Source organism: Ciconia boyciana, chromosome 9, assembly GCF_034638445.1.
Source record: "Ciconia boyciana chromosome 9, ASM3463844v1, whole genome shotgun sequence".
NCBI classification, from domain to species: domain Eukaryota; kingdom Metazoa; phylum Chordata; class Aves; order Ciconiiformes; family Ciconiidae; genus Ciconia; species Ciconia boyciana.
This window is the reverse complement of record NC_132942.1, coordinates 44,246,059-44,263,009: the sequence shown is the minus strand read 5'-3', so window position 1 is coordinate 44,263,009 and position 16,951 is coordinate 44,246,059. Positions and strand designations below refer to the sequence as shown.

General features: G+C 37.0%; 1 protein-coding gene across 4 annotated transcripts in view; it reads right to left on the bottom strand.

The window, feature by feature from the left end:
• Positions 1 to 16,951, bottom strand: part of BANP (BTG3 associated nuclear protein) — a 154,622-nt gene that overhangs the window by 96,394 nt on the left and 41,277 nt on the right. For all 4 annotated transcript variants that reach the window (XM_072873314.1, XM_072873313.1, XM_072873315.1 and 1 more), the window contains one exon: positions 6,941 to 7,180. In XM_072873314.1, the coding sequence (XP_072729415.1) occupies positions 6,941 to 7,180 (240 nt within the window). The remainder of the gene's footprint in view (positions 1 to 6,940; positions 7,181 to 16,951) is intronic.

Here is a 16,951-nt window from a genome sequence, read left to right as displayed (position 1 = left end):
ATGTTTTCAGCTGCCTCTCAAGAAGTGAGGACCAGCGCACTTCAGCACGTACTTTAAATAAGTCTGGCCAAAGCGGAAAAGTATTGACAGGATGGAACAACTGTGCATCGGCTGGAAAGAGATGGTCCAAGTGACCTAATGCATTAGTTTTCTTATTTCTGTAGAGCCTATGAACTCACAAATGCTTGACAGCACATCATGCACAATCAAGTTACATGCAATCACAGTTGCAACTGACCGGCTAAGTAGCTGCTTACATTCAAGAATGGAAAATTAAATTCATCACTTGTATAATGCAAGAACAACAAGAGAAGTGTGAGAAAGAGAGAGAAAACACACTGCCAACAATTTATTTTATTTCCCAAAATTGCTGCCTTTATTTCAGTTTATTAAACAGTAACTGGCCAGGAAAGTAACTGAAATAAACATAAGTGCCCAGGAAAGAAGAAAACAACAGCCAGCATTAAATTACAGTGCTTACATAAAGTCAGTAAGCAAGTGCCAGCATTGATGCCATTTATGAGAACTGCGGCGCTGAGATAAACTCAATGGGTTCTCATATTATCTTCTTGCCTAGCCTCAAAAGAGGTTATCACTTCCCTCCATGTGGCAGCATTTAATTGATTCACAAAGAAGCAGCTATTTGGAACTGAAGCCAGACTTTTGCAGCTCTGAGGAAGACAACATGTTTGAAAAAAGCAGCACTGCTGCATCACAAGGCCGTTCCCAAGGGTGCTGTACAAAAAAAATTAATGCTTTTGGATATGAGAAAAGCACAACAGAAATGCTTTCTTTCACTTCTTTCCATTTAAAGATGTGCTGAACTCTCAGACTTTGCTTCTCACTCTCTTCTTGAGTATGAGATAGTTCAACACCTCTGCATCTCTTCTTGAGTATGAGATAGTTCAACATCTCTGCAAACTCTCCCTCCCCTCTTGCCAAGTCCTGCCCCTAACAACAGCCACCACTCATGGACTTCAGAATGAACCACAATGCAGCTTTTCTGAAATTGTCAGATGGAGGTGGTCCACTTGGTAGGGTTCAGAGCAGAGGTTTTGAATAGCACACAGCTCAGGAGAACCTGCTTCAACTCCCCCATCTGCCACAGCATGATGCTGCAGAATTGGGCAAATCCTTGTCTGCTTATACTCAATCCTTCAAACTGTAAAATGAAGTTTATCCTACCTCTAAGCCATGATCTGGCAGTTGAGGAGAACTGCACTACAGCATCTGATAACACCGCAGTCCTCAAAGGAACAGGCCGAAGCAAATTTTTATTTCCAGAGACTACAGTATTTATTACTAGGAGAAGAAAATGTTGGCAAACAGTATTTCCAGGGACCACAAGATTAGCTCATCCATGGGGATACAAACCACACAACTTCTTTTCAGCCTACTATAGCTTGGAAGATTAGTTAATGTTCTATATAATGAAGAAACAGAAGCATGGGTTAAACAGAAAACATCAGAGATCCTCAACAAATTACTAGCTTGAGCACTGCCACTAACCCATTCCTCTTCCCCTCAAACCTCCAGAGTATCCAGAGCATGACTGATTCTTGAGTTAGCTGGTCTGTCAAGGGGAATGGATTGAAACGACAATTAACAATGTAGTCGCAACAATCCAAGTTAGAGAAATTCATCGGTTTCTGGTGCTGATGAAGTATTAAAGAGATAAGACAAAATGCCAATTTGAAAAAGCTGGCATTTTTCTTGAGGTTCTCCAACAGTCTGCTATGGAATCCAAAGTCTAGATGCATGTCTACAATTGGTGATAACCAAGACTTGTAGCCATCTCTGTTGCATCTAGGTGTAACACTGTTTTAAACCATTGTATATATCTAGACACTTGGACAGTTAGTGACTAGTACGACATTCAGAAGTGAGACACATGAAGCCCAGAATTATAAACAGGAAATGAAAGGAAGACAGAGAGAGTGCAAAAAAAGTATAAAAAGATTAGGAAGGAAAAAAGGAAATAAAAGGGAAAATGGGTGTGGTTTATTAAAAAACAGCAATAAAAAGGCTTTTTTCAAGTGGAAAAATGAAAAAATAGAAAATACTAAATACATTCTGTATTTATAGTGTACACTTTCAGTAACTGTAATGTTTGTTTATATAAAACATTCTATACAATAGCAACAGTCTGCAGTATCTCATAAAACAGATCCACCCGTAAGACACATTAGAGCTAACAGTTTGTCAATGAGAAGCAACTTACTACCCTTCCTCCAGTATTTAAAAGCATGATAATGCTTAAGACAGAAGTGTGGTATATTTGTTGTTTATCCTGCATTACTATTAAGATTAAAGCAAATGAGAAGCTGAAACAGTAGCGACTTACTGCGATCCACAGATTTTACATGACACAAGTTACAAGTTGCTTAAACTGGCCCAACCTGCATTATGTTTGGGTAACGTGCATGAATATATATACACATACACTGATCTAACTGACATACATTACACAATCAAGCAGGAGTCAAATGTGTTTCCTATTAAACAAATGTGGGTGGTCTGCTTCTCAAGCAGTACTGTGTCAATGAATGTTGTAAAGCAGGATAGTGCTCAATTCCATTTGGACAGCCCTCTGAGGACGACATAGCTATACTGCATTCTTCTATCAAAGTGTATTAGCATCTCTGTCAACTAGTACGGTAGAAAGGTGGTCCCACCTCTACTGGAAGCAATATTATGACACAACAGAAACACCAAGCTTTGATTACCAATTTCTTTCTATTCTACATTTTTAATTGAGTCTTAAAAAGTGAAGTAACGTGCCATTTGAAAGAGAATAGACATCATTTACCATATAGTTAAAAAACAGACTTTACCATAAGGTATTTTCAGATAACACTTTTTTCCCTGTGTTATTTAAATGGCAGGGATGTATTCTGGATGAAAGACATGTTAATTCATGAACAGAAATCGGCAAAAATTCACCCTATGAAGTAGTCTTGAAAGCAGATGGGAAAATTAAACAGCATAGTACTAAGCTGGCTATAACACTACTCATACATCTTTCACCACGGTGCCCTCCCCTCTGTGGGTACTGGGGTTTTCGGGTACTGAGGTTTTTTGGCTGTTTTTGTTTTGTTTCTAAACAACAATCACGTCCCTAATGTAAGAGTTATTTCAATATGCATAAATAGTTCCCTGAGCGACAGACTGTACGGAACCAAAAGAGGATTCCTGGTGTCCAATAATATAACTGAACTAAGGGCACAGGTTCCCCTTAATGCAATTACTGAATTTGTATCTCCTTCCTTCACCCAAACACTTGTTCTGCATTTAACTTGCAGGTACTGATCTTCTATCCTCTTGTCATAATTGGCCAAAACTGACAAATATGTTAAAAAAAAAAAAAGATCGGTGAGAGTCTGCAAAAACACATGTGCAGATGCAAGAGGCTTTCACAGAAATGACACGCTAACAAAGTTACACACACAGGGAATAACTAATGTTATTTTGTTTTCATTTAATCACTTAGATTATTTTAAAGAATAAGAATTATTGATAGCTTTTCTTTTTATGAACTTCCAAAATCTCCTCTCAATTTTTTCCAAGATGACATGCAAAATCATCCTTTGTGTTATAAAGTTTCTTGTAAATGCAAAATTCTGAATGTGGAATTCTGTTTTTTCAAACTCATTTGTGGAGATTGCTGTAAAATCTCAAGAGAGACCTGTATGTTCTGTTACACAAGGAAAATTACAACTGCGGATGTTCTTATATTTCACCAGAAAATGTCTACGTTTTTAGTAGGGCTGAAGTAATGAGCTACTTAATGACATATAGTGTGTTTAAGTCATTTTGGTTTCTTGCCCCAAAACTCTTTTCAATACCACTGCCACCCCACAAGCAAATTTATACCACAAGTGAAAATTTATACTTCCAAAGATAAACTTTCATCTCCCTTGCGGTAAACCTTATGCAGTACCATCAAGAATTTTTAATAAACATACATCTCTTCATGTTCTATAGTTTCTGCATATTATACAAAATATTTTCTCTATTAAATACAGATTTGGTTGGTGTTTTCTTTTTCTTCTAGAAAAAAAAAAGGAATGAGTATCTTTCCACTGACAAACTTTAAGAAACTTGAAATAAAAGGAAAAATAAAATCCTTTATATTGGCTTGAGCTTTTCTAGCTATGATTGGCAAATGCAAGGCTGATGACATTAGATTTTTCATTTAAGTTTAAAATAATGCATCAAAGTATTACTGCTCAGAGCAGAAGCAAACCACATTGTTAGGACAACAACCTAATTTAGTTCCCATGCTAGTGCTGCACTCAGTTTTTGGTAGATTTTATGGAACAACACTTCACCAATAAAAAACAGATGGTCTGTGGACTGGTAAAGCAAAGTGGATATGGCATGGCAGGGCTCTTCCCAGTCCCTCTCTGACAAGTATTAGGGATGAAATCGCAGCACAGCTGAACTCAACAGGAGTTCTGCCACTGAACTGAACATGGCCAGAATCTCATCCTCGAAAGTTGAGTCACCCATATGCTTGCTCACATCACAGCAAATTCGTGAACAGGCTACTGAAATCAAATTTCATTTCCACTTAATTATTAGCAGTGATGACATATTAGGTTATTTCATGAAATCATCACTTCTGGACCAATGTTGTTACTATTAAATTTGCTGCTTCATCAAGTTTACATGCATTTTCTTCATTTGGTGCCACAGGATTCTTTGTCATTGCTAATAGCAAATCTCAATAACCGTTAACATTTAGGTACCCAAAAAAGTAAACTCTGGTTAGATTCACACGGGGTGTATTTTTTCCAGAAGGCATACACAATCCCTAGTTTGTTATGGACTGCTTACCAAAAGAAAGCAACACACTAGTCAACGTGAAGAAGAAATAAAGATATGTTTCAGATACCTGGATCCCAAACCTTCTGAACTGTGCTTAAGACATCAAAAGACACAGACAGTGGTCTCTGTGCCCATCATTCGGAATGCTGCTGCTTATCATGCACTGCTGTTACATTTCTGCCATTGCAGACTTTTTCCAGCTACAGGGATCACTTCTATAATCCAATTTCTTCATGGTCAGAACGCCTCATCTAAGTGACATAATCCTTAGCTTGAGCATTCAGTCACATGAGCGCACTCCTTCCCCATGCCCACATCTTCAAAAACCTGTTCTTCCTACACCAATAGTTATAAACTCACTTGTTTGATTTGTGCTCACAGATTTAAGCAATGGAGAAAAGGGCTGCTAATGACTTGCTTTAACATTGGAGCAAGATTCATTTCTTCATGTTTCTAAAAACTATTATCAACAAAAATCTAAGTTTTAAAAGCACAATGGAACAAGGTCATTTACATCGATGAGATCAATAGATAAAAAGGTTTCGGAGATCAAAATTACTTTGAATCATAATCTCCCTTAGAAATACATATTTAATACATTTGCTGTAGAAGCCTGAAGTCTTCTGCTTCAGGTATGTAACGAGACAAAAAATTGGCCTAATGTAGCAAACTGAAGGGGTTAGTTTTGCCTATCAATTCCCCTGAGATAGCCAGCAAATTACTAGAAACAAAAGCAGGTCAATAGGACTGTATTTCCTCAGCTCAGTTCAGTTTAAAGAAAGCATAGCAGCCTCATCATCAAATATTCTTCACATTTTCTTCCATGTAACTATCAAACACATTGCCCTAACAGAAGCATAAAAACAAAACATCAAATTCTTCAAACACCATTCAAAATAAGCTCTTTCTGGCTATGTTCTTAAGCCTTAATTGGCATTTCAAATTGGCAATTGCATACAAAACACTCTAGTATAACAAATTATTCCCACTCTACTAATCCATTGGTGACCTACATATGATGTGACTATAAAGAATCTTCTAACAGTGACACCTACTGGTATATTAAAATCTAGTTCAATTAGTAAAGTTGGTCATTTTTAGACTCTCTCTTCATTCCACACTAACATTTAAATTTGTTTCCTCTTTACATGCATAGCAAAGGTATCGCACAAGAGCTGTAACACTTGTGTCAGATGCTTGGCTGTTTGAGAGGCCTTCACCTGCCTCCTTTACTGGAAAATATTTTTATACTGGAACTGACTTGGCTGTCCTCAATGTATTCACCGAGTAAGCCTCTACTAGAAGTCACCATATCACAGCAAGATGCATATGTCCAGATTCTTCTTCACTCAAAACTAGTGGCTATACCTACTATGTTCTGTATGTCCTTACTCTATATGAACAAGATGCATATGTCCAGATTCTTCTTTTCACTCAAAACTAGTGGCTATGCCTACTATATTCTATATGCAAACCACATTTGATTCCTTTTACATTGACAAAAAAATGCATCTTCAATATAAGTAATATCTGTTCATTACTGCAGAATAGCTTTAATAACCAAAAGACTCATGCACGCTGGAGCAGACAGAAGTACATTAGCATCATATGCATTCCTGTTATGAATCCACAGACTTTACGATACTTAATCTCTCCTTTACTGGATGTTGCAAATTTCTTCCATCTCAATGCCAGCAAGTCTTTTGAAATAATACACATAAATGGGAAGTAAAGAAATATGATTCAAGACCATACTGTTTTGAACACTTGAACAATATTTAAGGTTGTGTAATTTGTTTTATTATTTGTTCCATTATCTGAGAAAGTAATATTTCTCCGATATTTACTAACACTTGGTGCGCCCACAGCGCATAGCTGCAAAGAAATCTGAATTCAGATTTCAAGATTGAGGAATTTCTGGTGAACACCCACAACAAACTAAATCAAACCAGCCCATTAGGATTCCTTCATAAACAAACGCGAACAAAACATCTGTCTGGCAACAACAATACATACCCCATTCTTACAAAACGCAGTTTAACTGGAAGTAGCAGACAGTTTCTGCTTTATCTACACAGCATAAATTCAAAAGTTTCAGTATTATACTCACAGCGAATTCCATAAATCATGAGAGGATCAAGTTGCTTCTTCCCATGTTTCCCCTGGCCCGAAAGGTTGGAGATGGCCTGAATTTCCCGATGGAAGAGATAATCAAGCAACGTCAGTGCCATCTTCTCGGCTGTGCGGCAGTTTGTGCTGATGTGCAGCATGTCAGCAGGGGTGATGGGGCAACGGACCCGCATCTCAGGATTATTTTCATCTCCGAGCCATGTCCCATTGGGGTAATCCTCTAAAAACAGAGATTGTGGAAATTCTAATTGTGGCACAGAACAGAACAGTCAGGTTCAAGTTACAGTCAACATTTCTTAAGTTATCGTGAGCTCTTCCAGTTTTCTTCGTAGTCTCCATAAACTGCTTTAAAATTTAGCATGACTAATAGGCTCCCAAGATTTGCTACAGATAAAAAGTTATTCTCAAATACAAACCAATGGTAACCAAAGGTGATTGCCATTAATGTTCTGGCCTACACGAGGAACTGGTGCAATTAGTCCAGATGTCTAACCTGCTCTCAGATACCTTTTTAAAGTGTCTCATACTAGAGGCCAACAGCTGAAAGAGCGCACTATTCTCATTGTTCTCATTCATCAAGTTAGTCATTCCCTAAAAATGAAGATTGCTGCAACCCCATAATATTCTTAAAGTACAGCTAATTTCAAGAAGCTAACAGCTTTGAACCACATTTTTCCCCAAAAGCATCAGACTAAAATGAGTCTAAGCAAGATTATAAAGTGAAGAAATTATAATCAATAGTGAGCAGTAACTTACTTAATCACTTCAAAAGAGGATTTCAAGCAATGACAGTCATTCAAAATGTAGCCAGAGATCCCAATCACAATTTTGGTCTTTCTTCAAATTTACTGGCCAGTAGTCTACATTATTTCCTAAACAAAGTCTACCAAGGAACAGGCCCAGCATAAAGATAATGAATCAATTGCTAATCATCTGCCAAGTGCATCTTCCCTTCTATTCAAGCATAAGGTCAGCAGCAGAACTATGCCTAACTTCTCTTGTGTATACACATACACACATTTTATATATAAAGAAATTTTTTGAGTTCTGTTCCAGCCTCTCAGTTTGATGCGAAAACCACCTATTCATTTTAAGAGGAATACTAAGCCCTCACCTGAAATTAATCTTTGCAGACAATGCCAAAAGTTAGTGGATTCAAAACTAACCAGAAACTAGAGCAGAGCTCATAACGATGACCAATCCCTACTGAAGTGGGGGATGCAACACAGGACCTAGGATGAGACTCTCTTTCCAAATAAAAATGAATTTTCCAGTACAGATCTTGACAATGCTAACAGGAACTGGATAGAACAACATTCCAGTACTATTTCAGCGTTCACTGACACAGACCATTTGGATTTGATTTCTATGTTTGCTCAACTTTGTGGAGTAAAACAAAGCTTCCTGACTTAGGAGTCCCTCAGCCCTTCCATACTAGAGCTTTACAGTATTTCATTGTTGTTTCACACACCTTCAGAATGGTAAAAATGTGAACAAGTCATTCAATTTTGTGATTTATCTTTCATTAAATGGCTTTGAAGTAGAGTTTCACAGTATATAGAAAGTCATTAATTCCTGGTTTCCATAACCCTTCTAGTCACAAAACAGGGTGACAGAGTTCAGACGGATGAGCATATCCTTTTCACATTTCACTGAGCAAGCAGCATCTTTATTTCCAAGTACTGGCATAGGTTAAGCAGCCTGCATTTTACTAGACTACAAGCCAAAAGTATGCAATAAAATATAACATAAAAGCAACTCAAACACTAAAAAACACTTTTCCAACATGACCTTTGGGTTGAGTCATACCACATGTCAGATGCAAGTTTATTGCAATGAATAATGACAGTATGAAGCAAATGTTAGATTATGCAATACTGATATATCATTATAAACATCAGATTATCAACTATAATAATTTGTAAGGAAAAATATTTATTGCTGATGTATGTAGCAGCTAGTCCCTCAAACTTTCTTCTGTTAAAATCAGAACTTAATGCTCTGTTCTGAATATAGTTTTATACACTTGCAGGTTTTTTTAATATATATTTTATTTGAACCTTACTATTTATCCTGAACTATGTAATAGGGCACACTAGCTGTTTTCAGCTCACAGTACCAGATGCCATCTGGAAAATAAGGTGGTTCAGATTAATTATGGCTTGTTTTGAATGCCACTGTGTCTGGCCTCACCACAAGTCTCGTTAACATTATCAGGAAACACAACAGTCTGTTCCTGAAGATAAATTGACTGTTTTATAAAAATTTGGGCAGAGCTGGCAAAGCAAAGACATCTCTGGATAAATGTGTAAGTTTTTCAAAGAAATTCTAAGAAGCCTGAGTAAACGATTCTACATCCTATCAAAATCTTAATTCCTTACCAGTTCACTGAATTACTATTAGATGTAAGAGTTATTACTACTTATGGAACACCTTTCACCTGCAGTCTTGTTTAAGAAATGCTATCAACCTACATGAACCAAAGATTTTTCTCAATTTGCAAAATAATCTTTTTTTTTTTTTTTACTGGCATGGAGTCCAGAACATACTGTTTTTACCACATGCAACTGTTCTTTTATTGCTAACAGCCTGGACAAAAGACACTATCTTGTTATTCTCACTTATGAACATAAGCTCCACAATCATCTCTTGCATTTTCCTCCTGCTTTAAAAGCTTCAACAGAAAGGGAATTTGCTTTATAATCATTCTGCATTAAGTGGAACTTGCATGACTAAAGTTAACCATGACTCTACTGTGTCACTGCAGCTACTTGAGGGCACAAAAGTTAAACTAGTCCTTATTGTATATAAAAATAAGTCCTACCAGCCTGCCAACACATCTGGCACTTTGCCTAGAGCTAATACAATGAGATTGGCACACAAAAAAAATGGTGAAAAGAGGAAGTACAGTGCCAGTTATAAGGGAGGCAGAACTGCTCTGAACAAGCGGTGTGGTACGGGAGAAGACAGACTGAATAAGGAAAGAGGAAAAAAAGACCAGGAGTTTGATGGAAGTTCTCTCTGAACAATTAAGTACATAAACACTATTGATTAAAGCTGCATCATTTGAAGCTCCTAGCACTCAAACAGCCTTTTATGCCTACTGAAATGGTTCTTTACATGTATTATCAGGCACTATACGTAATAACTAGATAGAATCTAGATGAGTCAGGTTATTTAGTACATGCATTGTAATAGCCAGATACAGAGTCAGGACTCTACTAGGCCTTGTACAACCATACAGAGCTTCTTCTATTCCTTAAAGACTACCAAAACACAAATAACATGCCAAGGGTTGGGGAGGAATAATACAGTCAAAGAACACACTTTTCGTAAAAATAATGAAGCATAAATGCACAAGCTCATCTGTAACTCGGTTAATCACACACCTTTTTGTTTTGCCCTTAAGTATTTTTCTTTCGTTAATTTTCCTAATGGCCTTGCTGCATTTTAAATGCATTTTGAGTGCTACGTGAAAGGGTACTTCCTTGCGTTTCTTTACACCAAATATTGTATCATCAGAGAAGTGGCTCTTGATCATTTTTACTTCCAGTGTTAAAAGTCCTGACATTTTAATCTGATTTCCTCTCTGTGCTCAGAAGCTCATTTCAATGACAGACTAATTTCTAGTTCCTCTTCAATGTTTAAGATCAGAAAATTTGCCTTTATCTCCATTCTACTGAATCCAGAACCAGTTCGCTTCTCAACGCTGTATTAAGTCCATTCTTTTATTTCACAACACAGCTGACCGTTCCTCTGTTTCAGCAGGCACGCACGAGAAGATGAGAGGCGGCTGGGGCTGCTGCGCAAACCAGTATTTCTATGGAAACAGGACGAGCGAGCTTTAAGGTTAGTATCCAGAAAACCTATGTCAAGAGAACAAAATCCAAACAAGAGTCACTGTGGCTGTCGGGCTCGCTCTCAACATCTGTATGTGTTTTCCCTCCTGAGGAGATGACAGACATTTAACTGTTACTCACGTCTTTCCATTGGGATGCACTCCCCTAGTCTGACATGCAAGCATTAGCAGTAAGACTAGAAGCAAAGCTAGGCTCCGCTCCCTCGCTACGTGCTGTCAATCACTCCTTTAAAACCAGGAAAAACAAAAGGAAACACCTGCCCACATAAACACTTGAATTAACATGTTCCATTATTCCAAGTACTTGTGTTTATTTTACTAACAAGGCTGGGTGCAAAACTGGCATTTGTAGCAGAGAAAAACGACTGGTAGCTGCAGTACAAAGGCAGAAAGATTAATTAACCTAAAAAAAAAATCCTAACCTACAAAAATAAACCCCCATTTCTAGAGAAATTAAATAACATTTTGGCTGAGGTGTAGAAGAGTCAACATCATCTTTTTAAATAAACTTCTGTCAATTAGCCCAAGTCCTTTGCCCCTGCGAGAGTTCACAGGGTTAGCGATTAACTGACAGACTAGAGAGCGCCAACTTTATTAACTAATCATTAAATATAAGGAACAGAGTGACAAGCAGGCTATAAGTTAACTTACAAATCTAGCGGTGTGATTCAAAGCTTGTGCTAAAAGAAAGGTTAAAGAACTAGCTTTAAAGCTATGTTCACCAAACCCTCCTCCCACCACAAAAAGCAGTTAAGACGCTGGGAGTTCTGGCAAAAGGAATCGTACAACACACACACGTCCGCGAACATCAGAAACCCTGGACACAGAACTGGAGTTTTTCACTTGACTCCTCTCATGGGAAAAAAGGTTTAATTTCCACGTATAATATAGAAGAAAGATAGCCAGAAGAATCTCACGCTCCAAGTATAATCTTCTGTACGGCACAAAGGATTTGGCTAAGGGAGACACAGTTCCATCTAACTTGTAAGCCCCTAAGGTTAGAGGACCGGTACACTACACGAGATACTCCGAGAACATATCCTGCGCTCATGGTTTCTTCAGTTGTCTGACTGACAACACACAGCATGAAAGAACACGTGTGGGCATGCAGCACCAAAGCATATTTGTCTCAGCAAATACTATGGTGCGCACAGAAGTCTCAGCATAACATCAGTGAGACTACTTGGTTGTTAAAAGTAAGGTCTCTGTTTTAGTATACGGTTAAATCCATGAGAGGAAGAGGAGATTCACTTACTTTATGACTCATGGAAGGCCAGGGAATTTATTCAACAGAAGCAGAAAATAAGGACTATGCGATCATCTGTAATTTAAACAATCAGCTAAAAAAATTCCAGGTAAAATTGAGAAAATTAATATCCATGGACTTAGAGGGCTTTTTAAACCCTTAGAAAATGTGTTTCATGTCAGAAAATCAGAAATCTGGTTTAGATTTTGCCCACCTTCTCATTTATTGTCTCTTTGTTATATTTAACTTTACACAGTGGACCAGACTGTTAATTCCAAACATCACTGTGACAGGTACCTGCAAGAAACCATTGTTCATTTGTTTGCTCCCAATAACAAAACAAAAAAACAAAACAAAACAAAACAACCCAACAACAACAACAAAAAACCCAACAAAACAAAACAAAACACACCACCACACCACCAAAGCAATTCAATTTCTATAGTTTTCTTTCGCTTTAACAAGTCACTGAAGCTCTTGAAGTCTCATCAGTGTCTTCACATCAGCGACATCTAATATTGTTTTACGGTACAAGAGGTTTGCGATTTAAAAGTTCATTCTCGCTGTCTGTATCTGGTCATAAGGAGCTTGGCAGGAAAAGCAGAGTGCTGCAAATGATCATATAGCATGCAAGATTTGATCTCACAGTGAACTGGAAAATCCTGTGGACAGATAACTTTGGGCCACATACAAATAAGTGCTTGGATTCACATTTGGAAAGCAGATTCTGAGCACTATTTAATACTACTGTTGCAAAAGGACTGTTTCAGATGCAAAGTTGAAGAGACAATATGTGACAATTTTCTTTGGAAAAATATTATTCATCCTTTAATTAACACACTATGTAGACCAGTTTTCCCTTATCTTCTCAAAAAATACGCACGTTTACATTCCTAATTCTATATTTTTGATAGTCTCAAAATGCAGTAAAAGGAATGCAGAAAAAGCAGATATGATACAAAACTATCATATATGCCACCAAACATCATATGTCAGTATATCGCGTGTAAAGTTCACTGAACCAAAGTCTAAAATCAATGGATCTTGCCATTTTATTTATAGCACTTAAAAACAGCTTTCATGGAGCTCTGGTCATTTCACATATTTGGGAGATACTAAGGACAGTGTGTTTCTTTCTTAGTAATTTCAAAGTCTTGGCTTTAGCATAGACATTATTTTTTAAAATAGCTGCTTTTAAAGCAGCATAGTAATGCTGAATGGACATTCTTATACCACAAAGACAAGAGGTCCTGCGGGTTTTTTTCCTTCTATATTAAAGATAGGACAGTAACTCTATTGTGAAAGATTTAAAAGGATAACATAATGTGCATTCATGTTTTAGGAACAGATGCTCCTCTTGTTTGTACAGTAAGTCACAGATTAAATATTTTAAATGTTACCATATACTGAATATGTGTAAGAACAGTATTATTATAATATTCCTTACATCTTGAAGCCCCTTGTATCTTGAATGCAGTATCTAGTATTGAGCAAAATAATGCTCTCATCTATCTCCTAGAGAAGTGTGCCAGTATAGAATAATCAGTCTTTAGCTTACCCTTTAGTTGAACAGTAAGCATTCAACATCTGAGCTTTGTTGAGCTAAATTGAAGCTTAAGCTTAAGTTAATATTTTTTGCTGTACAGAAGCTGCATAAAAAAAGCAAATTGTTTTTACCAATATTCTAATGTGAAATTCTGAAGAGCAAGTTCTTGTGAAGTTTTTCAAAACAAATTCAACACCTTCAGAGGAAATATGAAACTGCCTGATCACAGCAAAACTAATTTATCAAAAAAATTAATAAATATATTTGGATATCATCTATTCTTTGCTTTCTGCTGTTTGCACATGTTTCTGGGTAAAACAGCACTTAACAATGTAAAATTCTGAAACTTCTATTTAGGGCAAGCTCAAGACTTATCAGAAAGAGTTCTTGATGAACTAAGTGTGATCTTTTATATATGAATTCCAAGCAGTTTACCCTACAAATGAGAAACCACAAGTAAGCAACAGCCACACTTTTTGACTGTTTCCTATAAATCCAAGAGTGTAACACCCTTAAATCAGAATCAAGTCTTGCGGAAGGTACTATGTATGTACAGAACAAATACAACGTCCTTACCCAGCAATTTTACAATCCAAGAACAAGGCAGGAGACAATAGGTAGATTACAGAGAGGCAGGCAGGTGACAATATATATTGAGATGGTAGGCATCACCGAAAGAAAGTATCTTAACTATGGCTAAGTTTTGGGTAAACACCATGAGAAAAGACAATTTTATGAGCGAGTATTATGGACAGTGATGTATATATAGTCATGAGGATGTCCTCCCAAGGAAGTAGAAGCAAGCATAAAAGTCTCTGTGAAAACATTACAAGCAAGGAAACCTGTCATCCATGGCTGAGGAACTCTAAACAGTGACCGGGAGATGGCAAAGGACAAGGTCTTCCTTCGTAACGAAGGTGCCATGGAGTAGGGAGAGGGATGCAAGGAGACGATGACGGGGTTAAAATTACAAGTTTGGAAAATTGTATTTGTAACAGCTTTCTGAATATAAGACCAGAGAGGAGTCCTTACAGTAAATAAGATAGGAGGTAACTAGAACCTAGAGAAAAGTGTGTTATTTTCATCTCAGATGTCATCTATTAAGAACATAAAAGGCTCCTTTTAACTGTTGATCATTTGAAAAACTCCATTCTTACCAAAACTTATTTGTTCATAGTTACTGCAACTTCCTTTTCTTCGTCTAATGCTAAAACTCTTCAGTTAAAAAGTTTAGACAAATATATTTGAGAATGTCAGAATATTTTTTTAACAGATTTGTGGTGAGCATGAAAGTGCATATGGTTGCCAGGTTATAGCTTAGTCAATTGAAAACCAACCCTTGACAGGATTACAGCCACATACCAGTACTAGAGAATTCATTAAAGTCAGAAAACAATATAGGTATTTAATATCAGAGGTTTAAAACTCCTGTAATTTAAAACTAGTGTGGATCTAATGTTCTTCATGGTATTACTTTTTGCAGTGGAAGGAAAAATCCAAAAGAACGCAACAATGTCAGGATGAAAGTTTTCATGAACAGAGACTATACATGAGGCCTTACCACGTAATCAACTAGTACTTCTATCTTCAAAGATACGAAGGCCTAAAGAATCGATTCGCAAAATAAGTTCTGTGCAAGAAGGACGCTCATTATCAGCTGTAGCATTTTTGGTTGGTGAAATCCAATTCAGACTCTACAGACGTTTATAAATGTACAAGAATTCTGGAAAGCACAGGAAAACGGTCTCCTCAAAATAACAGTCTAAACTTTTCTTTCTATTACCACCCTGAAAGCATAAGAAGTACAATATCTGAAAATAGAATAGTGCCATCACATCATTTAGCACACAAACTCCCATGTAACTAGTAAAAAAAAAAAATTCAGCATGTTTAGGATATAAAACTTAATGGCTCTCCCACTCCAAAACTGTATCAGTGAAATTAATGAAGTCTCTTCCTGTGCTATCTTTGCTTTGCATTGTACTACATTGTGCTATCTTTGCTTTGTACAGTGAACTGTACAAAGTTGGAGGGTGCCCATGACATTTAAGTCACGCAATTCTGCACAGCTTCAATACACCTGAGAGAAATATCAACTCCATTCCAATCACCGCTGAACAGACGGATAAAAGTCACTGCATTATAAACCATTTAACACATATGGCAACTAAATCCTCACAAACACAAATGGACAAATAAGTTTTTGTAACAGTTCCTGGAGATCTACAACAGTTGATTACAAAAACAACATGTACATAGGCACCAGGCCCATGTTCTTCATTAATCAATTGCTCATCATTTTTAAGCCTAATTAGAAAGTTCAAGATTTAAAAAAAAAAAAGCACAACTTTGTTTAAACTGAGAATATGCTGTACTCCAAAACTTACACTAAGAACACATTATGTCAAAATTAACTGGACTTTTTAAAGATAAAAACACATCTATCAATTGTTGACACTTACTTTAAACACTTCTTAGTGATAAATGTTTGTTTCTTATTCCATTAAACGAGAAAGATGTGTAATCCATGCTGGGGGGGGGGAGGAGGGGGGAGGGCGGGTGATGGGGAGAGAAAAAAAGAAAAAGAAAAAAGGAGAAAAAAAAAAAGAGGACAACGAACAAGAAAAGTTCCCTGTATTTTTAAACACCAGGTTCCACCAGATTAAAGGAAAAGCATACAGTGCCTCAGGAAAACACCGCAAAACCATTCATTTTCATTATATTTACATTGTTTTCACCTACCAAATCCTTTCAGAAAGCCAGCCTCTATCCAAATTCTTAGATACTGGCACAGTAAAATGGTTTGTTTATAAGTTTGACAGGTCATGCTATAACTCATGTTCGGTGGTTTCTTTCCTCCAGAAAAGATTTCTGCTAGATCAGATGTGTCCAGGTATTCAGAGAATAACTACTACACAAAAGACTTCTAAAAACATGGGAACAGCTAGGTACTTCAAATTTCTAAAAGCCACACTTGAGAAAGAAAACGTTTCTATGAAAACACAAAAGGTGTGCCTCCTGCTGTAAAGTGCTTAGCTGCATGTCCACCACAATACGCGAGTTACCTGTATAGCTCTGATGTTTCAAATGACAGAGAGGGAAAGAGAAAAGAACGGTTAACCAGACTTGAGGTTTATTTAGTTATGTGCGCTGTGGATAAGGACAGTTTTACAACTGGCAACGTAGTTCCATTTAATCAGAGGAGCTCTCCAAAAGCTCTTTCAAATCAGAACTTCTTAGCTAAGATTATAACTAAGACAATTATACAACAAAAAGACCTCTGGTTTGAAACAATGACTCGGTTAAAGTGAGGACCTGTTTTAAAATCATTAATGTATTG